The 18,500-nt window shown below is 41.3% G+C and overlaps 1 protein-coding gene across 1 annotated transcript; it reads left to right on the top strand.

The window, feature by feature from the left end:
- Positions 1-5,416: 5,416 nt before the first annotated feature.
- On the top strand, positions 5,417-18,499 carry LOC105683810 (microtubule-associated protein Jupiter). Its single transcript, XM_012396711.4, has 5 exons — positions 5,417-6,019; positions 14,120-14,481; positions 15,057-15,080; positions 15,947-16,033; positions 17,507-18,499. Exons 1-5 carry the CDS (start codon positions 5,958-5,960, stop codon positions 17,683-17,685), a joined length of 714 nt encoding a protein of 237 aa, XP_012252134.1. The 5' UTR covers positions 5,417-5,957; the 3' UTR covers positions 17,686-18,499.
- Position 18,500: the final 1 nt, after the last annotated feature.

The raw sequence follows: 18,500 nt of genomic DNA, 5'->3' as shown, positions 1-18,500 counted from the left end.
CGTTCATCCGTTTCTTCCTGCTGCCGCGGTTTAAACGAGCGACAAATTGTCGTCTACGCGCTTCCAAACCTATACCTCGTGCACATAATACATACAATCCCGTCGTCTGCCGAGCTAACACGTATTTAAACGCGCGCCCACACCTCCTCAGCTTTACCGACGATAAATTGGCGATAATTGTTTCTCATTTTTCTTCTTTTTTTTTTTCGGTTTTTTATTTTACAAACATTTTTCCATCCGCTTCGACTCAAAAGCCATATACGGGTAAGAAGCTAAGCGAATCGGATTCGGCACAGTACGGTAGGGAAAACGGGATGAAGAAAAAAATTGAATTGTATCCGACGTAAATCGATGCTTCTGTAGCTATATCTTCCGAAGAGAGAAGAGTAACGAAAGGGAGGTCGTGCAAGGGATGCATTCTTCCCTGGTACCGTATCGAACGGCGAACTGGTGTATACGTGCCTTTTGTAACCGGAGAACGTTAACTTCCATCTAATCAGACGTTCTAACGGTATGCTATCACGGAACAAATGGTTCGGCATATTTATGTAACGATTACACAGACTATACGACATCCGTTAATCGTTGTATCTGTAACAATAAAACGAACGATTTTTCAAATATCTACACAATTCTTTTATCCTACATACTCTATCCGCAATTTCGCGAATTTTCACCGTCTGGAGTTATAATGCTTTGTAAATTTCGTTCTTATATATACCTCTGTACCAGACGATGTGAAATTTGAGAAAAAGTAGGGTAAATAAATAAGAACGAAAGAATGGCAGGAAGTCACGATTTAGCGTATTTATAACGTGCATAAAAAATTTCTTACCAATTTCTTTTTTTTTTCTTATTTTCTTTCATATGGTTCAGATATACGCGGTATAACGGAAGTCCGGATCGCCGAATAATTGTGCGAGGAAAAAGGATTTGCCTCGAGTTTTTTTTTGTTTTTTTTTTTTCTTCTTCTATACAACGCGAGGGTTACGACTATCGTGATTCGAAGGTGAAAATTTTGTTGTACAAATATAACAATCGCCGACGAATGATTCGATTGGCCTTAAGAAACAACGTAAGGTATATAGGTGGTATGCGGAGTTGTTGTATTACACGCGTATCGCAAAATCGCCGGATCGGCGGCTAACGATTCCAGAAGGTGTAAATGAAAATATAACGTCGTAAATCAGTAGCGTAGAAGTAATTTGGGTGACGACGTTGTGGAGCGAGAGTTGTACGTACAACGAGTAAAGTGCGCGCGCGAACGAATAACGAGGGTGATGCGGTTTTGCCGAGACGTGAGTTAAACGCAGTTCGGGACCGAGGAAAGAGGAAGTTTTATAGGTTTGTTGCGTTTAACTTACGCCCGGAATCAGCTGGAACTCGGCAACCGATGTCCTGCGCGCGTGCGACCGACCTCCGCTTCTCTGCTCTCCGGGCGTTTAAACGCTCCTGCAATCGCTCTCCTACGTGTCGCGGCAAACTATTCGTAGCACTTTGTTCCGCTGTCGGGAAATGAAAGGGGGGTAGGCAAAAAAGAAAGAAAAAAAAAATTAGAAAATTTACAGCCGCTGCACCGGTACGAAGTCCAGACTTCGTTTGTAAATAATTGTAATGGGAAGCTGCGCGGACTCGCGCTCCAAAAGTTCAGCCGCACTGCACCCTCTGAGGACGTATGCCAAAAACCTCGTCTCTTCCTGCCGAAATGAAGGAGAAATCCTTTGGAAAAAAAAATTGTCTCGTCAGATGTTACTCGTCCTAAAGAAAATCGAGTTTCTGAATTTTTGAAGGAAAGTCGGAAGGTCTGAAATAAAAAAGAACAAAAAATTACATGAAATTTTCGAAATCACGTAACACGCGTGCATGTACTACATACTTGGCACAGCATATGGCGGTCTGGACGTCTGTTTTGGTTCATAGGAAGGTATATATAGATATATATATGTATATATGGGGAGATACATAACAGAGCGGGAGCACGTGCCCCTGATGATGGGATGCTATGGTAAAAGTAAAGTTGGGCTTAACTGTCGTAGCTGCATTACCTAGAGGCAATAGCGCAGCGGTTGCTCGACGGTCGTGACTCATACCGAGCTTATGTTCACCATAAAGTGATAACAATTGGGGTTTTCGGTTGGCCATATTGGCAAAAACTATTGTCTCGCGTGTGAATGAGAAAAAAAAATTCGCGAAACTGACCCGAGCCCCGAATAATCGCCGCGCGTGGCGCGTGAACTTTCGAATGAAACGGAATTTTTGTTTTTTTCTTTTTTGTCTTTCTCATTTTCGTTCTTTCGAACCGGCGCGGACAATAAATCTCTTTTGTCATATTTAAAGCCGATTGTTTAACGCGGATCGAATCGTTAGCAAGTAAATTTCTGAGAGCGACTGTACCGGAAGGCTATGAGCAGAATTAGTCCGAGTCAGTCGCTCTTTCCTTTTATTCTTACAAAAATTTTTTTTCGCTTTTTTCCTTCGTCTTTCGGTAACAGGACGGTTCACGGTACCGTCCTAACAGCGCACTCCGCTATTCGTGTCCGCGCTTCTGTTTCCGCTGCAAAACGCTCGATTTTATATCAGGAAGAGCTGAAGTATTACGAGTTGTTCGCCAAGTCGATAATATGTCGAAGGTACAGATCAGATCGCCGGTGCCAACCGAACTTGATGGATTTGAAAAAAATATTTTCTTCCTTTTCAAATATCAACCGACAATTATTCATCGTCAAACAAATTATCAGGAAGTCGGTACGATGACGCGCCAAACTTTAACGTCAGGGGTAGGTTATACGTGTTATGACGGATCAAAAAAATATACGTGGTCAGTTTTATGTATTACATACTCGTGTATAATCTGTTATAAATGCGTGCGCGCGTGCAGCCGTCGACCGCAAAAGTCACGTCAGTCGAGAATAAAGAGAGAAAAAGAAAAAGAAAAAAAACACGTCTAGATTAATGAATCACTTGTACAATTATTGCGCGGTTATGGATGTGCACATAGAGGTATACGTGCACGTGATCACTTTTTGCATATCCTTGGGACGCGCGATTCGAATTTGAAAAAGAAAAAAAAAAAACAAAAACAAATTGGGTCGGATCGGGCGTCGGGAGATGCCGTTCGCGTTCAATAATCCGTTAATTAACGTACTCTACAAACGTCAGATCCGCGAGAGACGCGCGAAACGTTATCTATTTCACCGGACGTTCCTCGAATTCGGATTATTTTTTCTTCCTGTTTTGACTCTGGTATATGCGTATACCAGGATTCATTTGCGCGAACGTTACGCGATAAATTCTCGCGGTGATAAATTTCTAAATTTTACCGCGATATCCCCCCCCACTCGTGTATGGTCTACTTATCAAGGATGTGCTAAAAAAATATCATCGTCGTCGCGTACGCTCGCGAACTTTTATTATACATACCCTCCCGTTCTAATGAGCGGCTTCTATTATTCAATTATTCTTTGCTTTCCGGGTTCCGGATCGAACGTACGTACGTACGTACGTCGAGGATGGTAAAAAAAGGGGCCATCTTATATTCGCCGATTAATTTATCCGTCGGTAATTATAGAAGCACAATATACCTCCTAACGCGCATCGGATGTCAACCAGATTTTCGGAGGCTGCAGTGTCGATCGAAAATATTTGAGAACTGAGTAAAACGCGAATTTCTTGCAGAGAGGAAACTTCTGTAAATCTCAGAGAAGCGAATGCCGGAGGGAGAAGTAGAAGTCAGCTTTTGAAAGCACATCGTTACCAGCTTGCCTAATATTAACCCGGTATTTCGGTTTGGCTCCCCGTCGTCTACCGTTGCTTCGTTTTGTCGCAGTTCTCGGAGTTCAGTTCTTCAGATTTTAGTCTCGTAGAAATTCTGAGGCAGATTATTGATTTTCGTCTTTTTGTTGCCCGTCAGGAGTCTGGAAAAATAGATCGGTATACATACACGCGTTTCCGATGACCAGAGAAAACTCTGCGAGGAGTTTTAAAGGCGCGCGAGCGAAAGATTTCATCGAAATGAAAAAAGAAAGGGGGATGCGAAACAAACGAGGGATCTTGTTGTCTCGATAACTTCGTATACACGAAAACGGTTATAATTCGCGTTGAAAATCTTTTGGAAACCGTGAAAGTCAAGATCGGCTGATTGCGTAAATCGTGTACACACTTGGCAATTTTCTCTGCATAAATATAAACGTTTTTTTTTACATCCTCCGATCAGTTTTCTAATAAAATTGTGATCCGGTTTTAAAAATCATCCGATACTCCGGACTAGAAGACCGTCGAAAGATCTCCGAAGAAATATCGCCGAAATTATGAGTGACGTTGCTTTCGTGTACCAGCTACATTGAAATTGAACTGAACGAAAATTTTTGCCGATTCAAATCTCAGGTCAGCGCGTGATTTTTTTTTTCTTCTACTTTTATAACTCAGATCTATAACTATTCGCCGTACATATGTATTTCTATACGTACAATCTCACGAAATCTTACTTATTTTCTCCCATTTTTTTTCTTTTTTTTTCTGATCGACGACATTTTTCTTAAACAGCTTTTCCTCGCGGGGTATTTTACCGTATACACTTAACCCTGTTGAAAAAAAAAAATTGCGGATCGTTGACGCGTCCGAATCTGTCGAAATTACACGCGTCATGAGTTTCCTTCAATTGTGAGGATTCCCGATTTGCTGACGATTTAGCTGAGCCAATTTGGGGTACAATTATGGGCTGATTCCGCGGCTACATAGGTATACGCGCGTACACGTCGTTTATTTTTGGTTTCGCGACTGCCGAGGAATTAACGAAATTTCTTTTAAATGAGGAATATAAGGACCGATCATTCCGTTCATCCGTTCTAACGACCGCCTCGCCTTTTTGCGACGAATTTATTTTTACGCCCACCTTCAATTATTACAATACCAGCCCCTCCTCGTTCCCCGTGACTTTACTTCCCCGATACATTGAAGATTTTTTCACAAGTGCCCTCGACGACGAGATCGTCGATTCTCGGGGACGAAGGCTGAAGAGAATCGAAGGGGGTTTTTTTTTTTTTTTCTTCATCTCCTTTTTTTTCCATTCGATTTTAGTCACGCTTCGATCTTGATCTAATTCGTTGGATTATCGTTGAAACGGTGTGGCGGCTTCGCCGTTAAGATCGGAACTAATTAATGCGTCGAGGGACATGGAGATGACCCACCACGGTCAGCTAAACTCTCCGCGTCGTTTACCTCCGCGTATTGATTGAGGTGAACGGACGACGACGACGGTGTACAACGTCGTCGTAGTCGTCCTAGTCGTCGTCTGCTTCGGCGTCACGGGGGTGGAAGCACGCCGAAGCGAGACCCGCTCCAAGTGAGAGAAACGAGGATAACTCCGAGAGAATGAGAGAGGGAGGGAAAAGCGAGATGGTATATACCCAGTTTTATACCCGGTGGTTTCCAGTCTGCTGCCAGCTCTAGACAAGAATTGTACAGAGTTTTATCCGTGCGCTCTTTAAACCACACACAGCTTAAACCAAAGTCAATTTATAACCCGAAGAACCTCTGTCTAAACTCCGCGTATATAACTCGAAATTATTATAAAACTGACGCGTATGATAAAACTTCGATCGACGAATTCCGATAGACGACGTCGAAAAATCGTCAAATTTTAACGTTACCTACATTTTTATTTTATTTTTATTTCACATTTTTCTTTTCATTTTCATTTATTTATTTCTATTTTATTCCGCACTTCGTAATTTTTCTTATTATCATCCCTGTATCGTATGCTATACACCAGTGCTTCGATCAAGTGAATCTTTTCACCGGTTCAGAAGAAAATTTTTAAAACCAAAAAGAATCAACAAAAAAAAAGTTCCACTATCCTTGCCACCGGTGAAGGAAGTTTTTCACCCGCTGGTACGGTCGATATTGAATCTAAAGAGAAAAAAAAAAACCACCTCAGTTCAACGATTTTTTGAAAAATCATGGCAACTTACGCTGCGTACAGACACATTGAACTGGACAACGTTGGTTACGGAAAAAAGAGGTAAAATAAAAGTAAAAAAAAAAAAAAAAAATTCGAAAAGAAAATTGAAAAAAAATTAATGAACGAGCAGCGATCGAATACCTCGTGAAATCGAGTCACAGCTTTGCACATGGGAAAGATATAAGTATAAAATCACGGTCGTCGACGTCACGCGAGGCACGAGACTCTTCTTTGAGTTTTGTACGAATTTCCATGAATGAAAAAATCGTCAGTTTGACGCGAGTCGGGGATTTTTCAGTCCCTCGATAGTTCGGAGGTTCGTATCGCTGGTCGCAGAGGTCAAGTCCCCCGCAACTTTCGGAGGTGAAATCGATGCAGATCGTATCGACTCGCGCCGAGTTCGTTACACTTTTACATCGCGTATATATACATATACGTACCTACGTATAACTGTAACGTTAAAACCGAAATTACATCGTATATAAACGTATACGTACATCGAGTAATTCTCTTGACCAAACAAACGGCCACGCGAGAAACTTTATTACCCCACTGTAGAAATAACGATTATATTTTACGGCTCCGCCGACTTCGGTACAAAATAAAACGTATCGTACATTATACAATACCAGTCCGATAATTTTGGTTAAACTCCTCGCGGGTTTCGTTCGATTTCACGCGCAATATAATTTATCTCGAAACATCCTCGTGCAGTTATACGTAAATTTTATCGACGGGGAAACGCGATGTGGCGAGGAGGATAAATTTTCCCACCGACTTCCGTTCGCGGTCCGCTTGTACGCTCCGACACGTGGTCAGATTTTATTCGATTTTTTTTTTTTCGTCGTTCGAATGACAGCGCGGATACCGGCTCCCGATAATATAATCCTTCACCGCGCGGATCGTCGGAGTCGGTTTTTCTCCGACCTCGAGCTGGTGCGGTGCAGATTTCGGACGATCCACAAACTCCGGAACGATAAATATACAGTGAGGATAGGCAGCCCGCGTCGAAGAAGTTTTAAACATAAGCCGACGGCTCGTTGCGGAAAGCGGAAACACTTCGGGGGCGAACGTTCTCGTAACATCAACTTCCGGTTCTTCTTCGCGGCACGAGCCAAAACGCGAGCACCCACCTCACTCCGCTTCGTTAATATCTCGAACATCTTCGCGTGCGCCTCCGGGTCGCTTCTCTCCGTTTTCCTGCCCGGTATCGGGTGTACATCAAAGTTTACCACCCACGGAGGTTCCGATCCTCCTCGCGACTCACTCGCGAATTCGCTGACGAAGTTTTACCTGCACGGCAGCGTGCGGTTCTCTTCGTCAGATTTATTATTTTCGTCCATTCGTTCGTTGAGAATTATTTTTCAAAGATGTAGAAATAAGTTTTTTTTTTTTCAAATAGTCCGAAAAAACGGTTCCATCGACTTTGAGAAAGCGTGACGACAGCCCTCGTTCTCCAGGTTGCAATTCATGAAATTCTCGACACGCCGTTCAATTATTTCGTTTGCACGAATCGCGGGAATACGGGGAAACTGACTTTAATTAATCGCGAGGTATCGGAATCGGTGTTATAAAAATTCTTGACGTACACAGAGATAAGTAGGTTGTACGCCATGCGTGTCTAACAATCAATTAGGTATCCGCAACGACGACGAGCGGTTTTTCGTTTTTCGTTCTCTCTCTTTTGATTTTTTTATTTTTTTTTCATTACCTCCCCCGTTAATCGCTTCGACCTTTCGCTCCGCGCCCATCCCTTAAATGAAATTGTACGCCGGTTCCGTCTCGGTGAACGCGCGCGCGTATATTATAGGTACATCTGAAAAGAATACACACCGCACACGATCTATGCAGGTAGATTCCTGTATACCCATAATTTCACTTTACCTATCCCACACAACATTTGTACTCGAAGACATATCAACAATGCGAGCTTTGTGCATCTGCACTGCAGAAATTACTATCGCGAATTATGATGCCAGTCGGATATGAAAAGCGAGCTTTGTCCCGACTCTCTAACTCGTTGTCTTCTTTTCCGCGACGCATAATATAGTACTCTGTGCACACTATGTAGGTACCACCGCATCTCGCACACTTGTATAACCTGCTTCCTGTACATACATATATCTACCCGTACTCGAAGTTATATATTTATTTGTACATATACCACGCATCCCGTAACATGAAACGTCATCGTCTATATAATCCGTTAAAATGCACCGCGTTCTACATGCGTAAATGCGTTTCGCAAACGCATCGCCCGGACGCTGCGGTAACGATCGCGTACAGGGCGTCTCTCGAGTCGAGGACCGATCCGTGAATTCGATTTTTTTTCTTCCTCGTCCGCGCGTCCCGCTCTGGTTCGAGTATAACGTGAATATAAATATATACACAAGTACGCATGTGTACGCGCCGGCTGCACGTAGATCGATATTTAATATTTATAGGTACTCGAGCCTCTGCAACCGACGCATACACACTTTTATAATCGGCGTGTTTCGAGCGTGTGCGCGTAGAAGGTCCCACCTTTATTTTCTCCTCTTTTCTTTTTTTTTTTTATCGCCGGTCCCACTCGAGCGGTCAAGTGCAATCCGATCGGAGCTACGCCGAGGCAGGGCCTATGAAAGTAAGCGACTAACGAACGAAAGAAGACACGTTGCCCCTTTTACTCCGGACAGATAGACTTTCGATATACCGTTACATTCGCGAAGCTCGTTTCACACTTGCATTATATATATATATATATATATATATATATATTTATATAAAGTAACGTAGATATATATACTGCGTGTGCGAAGTGCACAGAGAGATGGATACGAAGTTTTTGTGAATGCGTGCGATGTAGGTACGGACTATGATTAGTAATTATATTTATAGAAAATAACCGAGTAATTATCTGTATTTATATGCGCACGGAGGAGCGCTCGCTCGCCTATGCAATAATTTTCTATTATAGAAATTTGTGTTCCGAGGGTGATCATCTGTAACTTGCCGGCAATTTTTCACTTTCCAAGATCACGTGTGATTATATCGTAATTTTATACGATTACAAACCGCGCGGTAGATCCAAGTTTTTCAAACATCCTATTCAACGTTATATATTAATTCTCTCTCTCTCTTTCTGTTTCTTTTTTTTTTTTTTTTTGTTTCGTTTTTTATCTTCCATAAACTCATCGTCGCAAACGGAGTCACTTGAAGCCCGTGTCTACTTCCGGCTAGAAATTTAATTAGAGTCCACGTACGTCACATTATGTTATACGTACATGTATAATATGTATAAGTATACCCTCTGCGCAACATGTCCACATTGTTCCCTTTAAATTATCGCGTCGACTCGCGTTTATGGTATATCAACGCGACGATGATATACATCTGATCTCATGTTCAGATAATTCGATTCAAAAAAAAAAAAACGTATCGAAGATCGACGCCCGCGAAACAGTCTAGACAGGTACGGTCGAACTTCTTCCGTTTACAAGAAGAAAAAAAAAAAGGGGGGGAAAAGAAGAAGAAAAAGAAAAAAAGGGCGACAGGATCGCGTTACAACGCGATCGCGAGTCGAGGGTGCAGTCCGCGAGGGTGTAACATGGTTACGAGTACGACTAGCGTTTCGCATAGTTTTACACGGTGTGTACGTGACGCGTAGACGTCGAGTGTTTGTAGATCCGCCTTTGCGTCGCGTCGCGTCGCGTCGGATGGAATTATATACGACGACGACGACGACGACGACGCGTACGGTGCGAAAGTATAAGCGGGGGTTAGTCACCCTTGGCGCGTGCCGTAAACGTCGGCGGGGCTTCCCCGGGCCATCGGGGCTTCCGGAAAATGACCTCTCCCCGTTTTACCCACCGCCCCACGCGATGCACACGATATACGTACGTACACGCGCGTACGCACACACATCCCGTTCACCGACGGGACGCGGAAGCCCTATTCGACGCCCGTCACGAACTTTTTATATCTTTCGTGCGGATACACACCCCCTGCGAATCCCTTTCTTAATACGTCTTACATGAGATTCGACGTATCGTGCAGCGCCGTTAAAAAAACGTGGATATATTATTATGATACTTATATGAATGTGTTTTTATAGCGCGTATGCACTACGGAGATATTTACCTACCCCGTGCACGACGCGAGTAAATATATGTTCGTGCTTTTTTAACCCCCCCCTCCGCCCCCCCCCCAACCAAATTAGAGGAAATGTGTTTACACTGGGTACGTATAGGCGTACGCGTGATGAATTATTTTACGCGCGCTCTCATGTACACGCATTGTGTTCTTTGAGAGCGCAAGTTGAAAGTTAAACGTAACCCCGCGACGAAGCTTTAAACTTATAAGGATAACGATAATTATTTCACGAGGATGCAGCAGTTGTTCTCGGTTTCATTTTTTACATCGGTAGGTATATATATGAAACGCGTAAGTACATATAATCTTCAAGGTGAAACAACGGTAGTAATCGCGCACATACGTTATATCCGTACGTACGTACGTACGTGATGTAAAAGCTTCTGCAGTTGATCGTCGTGCACTCTATGGGAACGTGTGAAATTCACCGAGTTTTAATTGTCTGGGTTATTTTCTCTCGTTTTCCGTTCAGCTATTTTATCATTTTTCGTCGATTCGCATTCGGTCGTGGCGTCGGGGGGCATATTTTCGTTGACCGGAACGATGAACGGTGATTCGTGTATATCGTTAATTAGTCGATTTCTGGTTCATTTATCCCCGTTCGATTGATTCGTTTTAATATCGATCATCGGTTTTATACGGCTAATATAAAAAACCGTTGGAGCGTCGAATGATCTACGGTCGTCTATTATAAGATCTGGGATCGGTTGTAACGCGGACAAAACGTTCGACGTATAAGGCGGGGCGATTAAGATACCATCCTCTCTCTGACTCGATTACGCTACACGCCAACTTAACGCGAACGTCTGTAGGGACATGACCACAGCTACGGATCGATTTACTTACTCTCTGTACGTCCGCGACTCTCCGCGTATCAATGGATATCCCATTGCGAAACGCTACTTCTGTTTCGCCTGTGTACAATTCCCCTAGCAATTCGAGGGTTTATCGCGGGCGCTCAGCGATAATGTGAAAAAAAATTCCGCGCTCTACGCGCGCAGCTAGTGGCATCCGTACCTCGGTCCTGCCATCCGCGCCTCATATACTCGAGGATGAGAGATGATCTGAAAAAGTTGACGGATCGCGACGGCGTAAAATCCCGTATGGTTTTAGCCGGGAGAGTCTCATCGGAGCCGATAGACGTGCGCTTTATGGCGCGCCATGGAGTGGCGCACTGCAACTCGCGGTTGTCTTCGAATTCAAAGCGCATCTCATGCGTAAAGAAGTGCAGCTAGGTGATCTCGTTAATTGCCTTCGTATATCTCGGGACTTCCGCGTGTCTAGAAAGGGGCATTAATCGATCAAGATTATTCGATTACGATCGCTGGATGGGTATACGTACACAGCGTATTCCTGGTAGAAATCCCTGCGTTTCCGGATGGAATCAGAAATATGTTTTTTCCATTTTTCATATTTCGTTTTCCGTTGCTTTTTTTTTTCTTTTTTTTTCCCCCGCGGTACGTGCACGATGCCTGTCAGCCGCGTTTCGGTTCTGAGATTTGTTGAGCCGCTTTCTTGCGGCGAGAGATACGCGCAGAGATAGACATACGATCAGCCGGGAGAAAAAAAGATGAAGAATTATAGATCACGAAAAATAATGAATGTGAATAAAATAAGTCGTTCCGTGCAACGAGCATCGCGACCGACCATCGAGCTCATTCCGATATTATAATATGACGCGCTCGCTGCATCCGGGCAATTTATTCTTAATTCATCTTCGCATTTCTCCACCTGCGGCTCGCTACGCGCGGGAATAACCTGCAGAATTTTTAGCGGACGAAAGAGAAAATGATCGATCGTTCATCGTCCGCTAGTACAGGTATACCTCTGTGCGGATTCTCCGCTTGGGGAAAAAAAAAAAAAAAAAACAAATAAATTACATTCTATCGCGGAAGCTAATTTTAGGTTTATAAAATCGTTAAGGTAAGCGTGACACGTTGAATCTATAAATCCTTTCATAATGTGAGTCGCGAGGTAATGTAGTCGAAAGGTCGGGGACGCAGGTGATTTTCTTTTTTTGAAATACATCCATCGGTCGCGTCTCGTGCAAGCGGGTAATTGGAATAGCAGAGACGTCCGTCCGATCGCGTCGTCTGTCGTTAGGCCCTACGATCCGATCATCTGATTTTCTTCCTTCTCGCTTCGTGCCTGGTTGAGATGTCGCTGGGATTCCCCGCCGCGGTATGAAAATAATGTGAATGCCGATGCGCCCGCTTTATTGCGTTTGTTCAGCTGGTATAGATATCTCTATACACGGCACCGTTTTCTCCCCGCTTGTATAGAGCCGCGACGTTTTCGTTGTAAATGTATAACAGATCGTGCATACACGTGATACGTAGAGCTGCAGACGTTTCTTTCTGCCCTTTTGCCCTCGAAAAATTTTCATTTTTATTATACCTAAAACGCGACGACGACGACGACGACGACGACTACGAAAGCGACAATCGATCAAACTTTAGATTGTAAAATAAAATGTATAAGTTATACCCAAGATGATTTGCATGTCGCGGTTTTACCATATAGTTTTCTATGTCTCGGGTTCCAGGCGCGCTGTGATCTATTTCAGTTTTTAACTCATGAATAATAATCGTTCGAATAACTTTGCGCGCTAGGGTTAGCCTAAGGTATATACGAGGGTGGTTTATTTATAATAATATACCGCGTTTTCAAGTAGCGCAGAATAAAAAAAGAAAAAAAAATACTCTTAAACTACCTCGGCACGTACGAGCTAATTTTAGAAGACTGCAAGATCAGCTTTTTTTATATTACACGAGTTTAAATTAATTGAATTTATTTATGTGATTCGAATTAGGTATAGTTGTCGATTAATTGCTCTTCCGTTCAACCTTGAATTGACTCAGTTGACCGTAATGGCATGAAAAAAAGCTCGAAAGATGGAAAGAAAAAGATTGAAGAACAATCGTGAAGTTAATTGATTAATTTCTCTTAGTTTTTTAATTGGATTAAAAAGAATTTGGATCGCGACGATCGCAACATCGGCCGTGTACCAGGCGTTTTATTAGGCGTGCGTCGTTTATAATTGAACGCGCAACGCGGAAACTTGAGAAACAAAAACTGTAGACAATCGGCTCGAGTGAATCCGGTCTTGGTTCGATGCGAGCTTAAGTATTTACAGAACATTACCTGACACACCCATCCTGTGTGAGCAGGATACTCATGGCGTCCCACGAAAGACTAATTATATTGTTATCCGAGTGGCTATCATCAAAGTACCGGTTCTTCTCATCGCAGAACGGTATATGTTATTTCCTTTGTTTAATTTTGCAATCTATAATCAATCGATTTCCATACTTTGAACTCCCTCGGCGCAGCAACGTATTCATTTTATCCATACTTAGTTTGAACTGCAACTTCTGACCGTATACCAATTACGTATTTATCCATTCAATTTACCTTGACTTCTTGAACGTAAACCCATTGCGATTATCGTATGCCTTTATAGTTCTTTATCCTACTTCCGGAATGTAATTTTTCACCATAAACAGAACTGCTTGAAATTACCCTGAATCGAACGTACGTAATGTCGTTCAATTACCGAGAGTATTAGAAATATACAACCCACGCACCGATGTAGGACTCGATCAAGTTTCCGGCTTCCCGGAATCAACGTCATACTTCCAAAATTGGTCGGTCAAACGATATGAAAGAAAATTTGACTCCTGGTCCGAAATTTGTAAATTCGAGTTTGATGTATTTCGAGCTCAAGAATCCAAATATGCGACATCAATTACTCGCGACGAGGGTGTCGGTCGTAGAGTCCGGATTTCATGCTCGCGTACGTACGTTGTCTACACCGAGTTCAAAGCGCACGTGCAACTATCGTAATGGACTCGGCACCCTCCCCGCAATTTACATACACTCTCATAATGGTCGTTGAAACGGTGGTCAAACTGTGGAAAATCTTTGAACGCTACTCCGTTAACAATGGAATAAATAAGCGTATCGACCGAGCGATGTGAGTGGAAAGCGCGTTGCTCGACTAACGAAATGCAATTTTTTTGTGTCCAGGGTGTTGAAACCCCCAGGTGGTGGAAGCAGCGACATTTTCGGAGGAGCTCCCGAAGAGACGAGCCCTCGCCGTATCAAGAACCACAATCATTCTCAGCTGGGGTCAACGATGTTCGGAGAGAACACCAGCAACGGTTCAGATACACCTCGCGCCAAGCCTGGTAATGACTCACACAAGCGTCTCTTTGGTCCCCCCGATGCCCCACCTACCCCAAACTCGAAAAACCACATGCGCAGCAATATTTCTCTCAGCTGTGAGAATTCTGTTACCAAGTCTCCGAGCCAGTCCAGCACATCGACTAATGGCAGTTCAAATGGCAATATCTATGGTAATGGCAACGTCGCGTACAACAGTGAAACAGGTAGGCCAATGGATTGGGTACTACCTTGAAATATGTGTAACCAGGCTCAGGTTCAAGGGGGTTTGAATTCGTAGACAAAGTGTAGCTCGAATTTCCAACTCGACGCTGCTCATAGGAGACCAATGTACTAACAATAAGCCCGTCCGGCGATTTTCATTGCTTTCGTTATTTCCAATCTGTAATCGAACGGTAATTTCATTGAAACGTTTGGAAATTTTTGAGGTAGAACGTTTTCATTTATTTGTTTATTCGAATTGATAATTTAGGTATTTTGTAATTGTGTTTGCAATGTCGAGAATATGTTGGATATCATAGATTTGGGAAATATTGTAGTTTGGTATCTGAATTGTAACCCGATTTCCGATGTTACCGCATTCGCTATCCTGAGTACGATAAAGACGCTACTTCTCTCGAAACTATCTGGTTTAAACTGTGACCAATCAATATGCGCTCACAGAAAATATGTCTACGTGTAAAACGTTCACCAATTTTTTTTTTTCTTTTTTTTTTTTTAAGAAAATAAATATATATCTAATAATTAATAACTTATTGAAAGCTCAACTGTCCACAAGCAGCTTTTAGGAGAAACAAACGATTTCGTAAGTCTGTAGTCAAACATTCAGCTAGTTGACACATTACACTATCGACACTCTCCCCATAGAGTATTTTTCAATGTTGAAAAGAAATGTGTCAGTTTTTACTAACGTTTTTCAAATAACGAGACGAATTTGGTTCAACTGATTTGTTAATTTCATGCAACTAGCCCTCGAGATAAATTTCCTTTTTTCTTACCCTTATTGCAATACAGACTGATATTTCTTAACTTTCAACACCGACAGTAGTCACTTTAGTTTAGATGAAATGTGAAACCCCGTTATGACTTTAGGAAAATTAGGAGCCCACATATTTTGAGTTAGTAATTCCATTGTTAACATAATATATTTCATCCTATTTTGCATCATCACTATTTTGCTTCACGTGACTTTTTTTTTTCAAGTATATTCCATCTTCTATGCTTATCCCACAAATCATGATTAAAACTTTTGAATTAACGATCAGATGAAAAAGTTCAGAAAATTTCCCCATCATCAAAGTAATTGGCAGAGATCACTGATAAACGTCAGAAATCCAAAGATTGTTTTAAATTGCTAAATCTCAAATTCAGAATGCATAAAAACCATATGATTCCTTTAGCATTTTTTCAAAAGCTTGTTCTCATTATATTTTCCTTTATGAACGGACCAATCTATTTCACTATCAGCCAATGAAAGTCATTCTCGACGAAGCTTACAGAGCATCACGATGTTTCTCCGATCGCAAGTTTCAAAATTGGTCCATTCATAAAATTTGCGTACATACAAACAGAGGGTTGGGTATCAGGTTTTGGCGTGGTGTAGCGTGGTGCATGGGTGAATTTGTGTTTGGCTTTGTTGGGTATGTGGCGGGTCTTCGGTGGTTCCTGCAGGAGGATTATCCTGCATGCCACGCAACCCGGTTACCGGAGACGGAGTTGACGTGATGCCCCTGAGGCGCAGCGCACGTAAGAGTAGAGGTAACTTTATGATAATTTTATTCTTCTTCTTAAATTTCTGTAATGCCACGCATCTGATCAGTGTCCTCATTAGTGTCACCTGTCTCTCGCTGATAGCAGTTCATTGATTCGTTTAATAGTCCTTTGAATTACTGCGCGTTATAAGACCTGTGCAGATATGCCAGAAATCGATAGAACGGTAACTATGTGAAAACGGAATTAAAACATATACATATGTAACGAATCAATGGGCGATACCACATCTAGTGATGTTGTATGTAGATACTGCCTTTCTCGTAAGTGAAAAGTATATGATGTGTGACATTTATTTTTGTTCAATATGATTACTATTATAGAGATTGAAGTACAGCAATAAATGTTGAGTACTTCATCGTTGAATATAAGAAATTTGAATGCTGCGCAATTTACTATCTCGAATATTCGGAGGTATAATGTGCACCAAGAAATTTTATCGATAGAATCGTTACAACTGTAACGCGTCGCTTGTTGAATTAACTTCCGACCTTGTTTTATTATTTTTCCATCCAAGGTACTTATGTTATTCAAATTATTTATCGTCAACCTTTAAAGTTCAGCATTTTATCTTTTTAGAGTGGTAAGTAGCATTGTGGTCTAGTATTTAACGTAGTTCCTTCCCATCCTTACCTCAAATTGATAACGAGCATGAAATATGTATGTATGTATGTATGTTGTATTTGTTCATAAATGACTTAGAAGTAGCTAGTCATAGTTCAGTAACATTTGTTGAAATATTGTGACTGTTCAAAAATAATTTCACCAAATATTTACGGTTGTTAACAGAGAACAGATAATACAAATCTCAACTGCCTATGTATTTCAACATTCTTGTTTGTGTTTCCTATGATTGCTTTACAATCTAACTTCTATCATTATCGGGTGAATTATTCCGTTGCGAATGCTCGTAACTGTTATTACCTAAAAAAAAATTCTTTTATTTGTAATGCATCGAACTTTGCATGCCATGGGCTCAATCTACATCATAGATTATTGTCATGACTGCTATTATACGTATTGACTCGTATTGATTCCAAAGAGCATGACAATGAGTAAAAAATTTCAACGTTCTTCTACAGACGTTCACCATTATACGTTGTTTTTTTTTCTAACTTCTTTTGAATTCAGAAAATTGACTTGTGCCGAGAATAAGATATTTTTATAGATCAGTTTGGTCCGTTTATATCAATGTAGTAGATCACCTTATCTTCCAACTCGAGCTCTTAAAGCAAAAAGGACAATTCAGAAGTATCGGTTACAAAACAGAAATAAACTGACCGAGTAGCAATTGCGTCCAATTGATTCATGGAACACGTTACGTGCTTCAATTATCATGAATAAAATTTGGAATATCAAAGTCACAAAGTTGTGTATGGTACGGATGTGAATGTTCAATGGTGGTTGGATGTCTTTCTGGCGAAATATCTTTTACCGAGATAGTCGAAATCGTTTCTGCAGATGGTAATCCTGTAACTGGCACAGGATACACAGGGGATGCGGAGAACAACAGCGCCCCGATTCAGAATGGAAATGGAAATGTTGCAGCGAAAGTAAATGGATCTGCATCACCACCAGCCCCAGCAGCACAGCCGCGCGGTCGTGTACCACCGGGAGGCTATTCTTCGGGCCTCTGGTAAAGAGATCAACTGATTTACTTCCTCAGTGCTCGATACTGTCGTTACTTCACCTCACCGACTGACTTTTATTATTAAAACATTATTAATTCGAGGATATTGTTCATGTAACCGTTTAAAAATCTGAACAATGGAAGTAATAATAAACAGTAAATTTGATTTGTATTCAATCAGGTGTATTGCATTTAATGAACTATCATAGCTTTCTTCTATGATTAAACCAAATTTATAGAAAAATTGTGAATGGTTCGTAACAACGGTTCAATCAATACTTAGCGAACGATCATTGATTTCAGCGAACCCAAATTGTATATTAGATAGTTCTTTCTCGAAAATAAAAGTACACTATATATATAAAAAAAAAAAAAATTAAAAGTGCTTTCTTAATTCTGTGCCTTTTCACTTTCGCTAAATTGCAGAATTAATAACTTCAAATGCGATTAGGATTAAAATAAAAAGAAACAAAATGAAACAAAAAAAAAAAAAAAAAAACCAATTGATCGCATGATCGATATTTATGTAATAATCCTATGTATTCGATCATAAATTAACTAATAAGTACTAATACAACAACTGTTCTCAAGAAACTAATTATTTGAATATTAGTTGAATAGTTTTTGCTGTGGCACTATTTTACGCTATGTATTGTTTATATTTATTTCAGATTGTAAGAGATTGTATAACTGATTCTCTCTTACTCATAAGATTTATTTGTTTTATGCAAGTGAAAATTACATGGTTGTAATCTACCGCATTCCCCTCAACATACATACCTTTTTGTACTCTGGCCGCAATAAACATTTTGTAAACAAGAAAAT

Source organism: Athalia rosae, chromosome 1 (genome assembly GCF_917208135.1).
Source record: "Athalia rosae chromosome 1, iyAthRosa1.1, whole genome shotgun sequence".
NCBI classification, from domain to species: domain Eukaryota; kingdom Metazoa; phylum Arthropoda; class Insecta; order Hymenoptera; family Athaliidae; genus Athalia; species Athalia rosae.
This window is presented reverse-complemented; position numbering and strand designations above follow the sequence as displayed.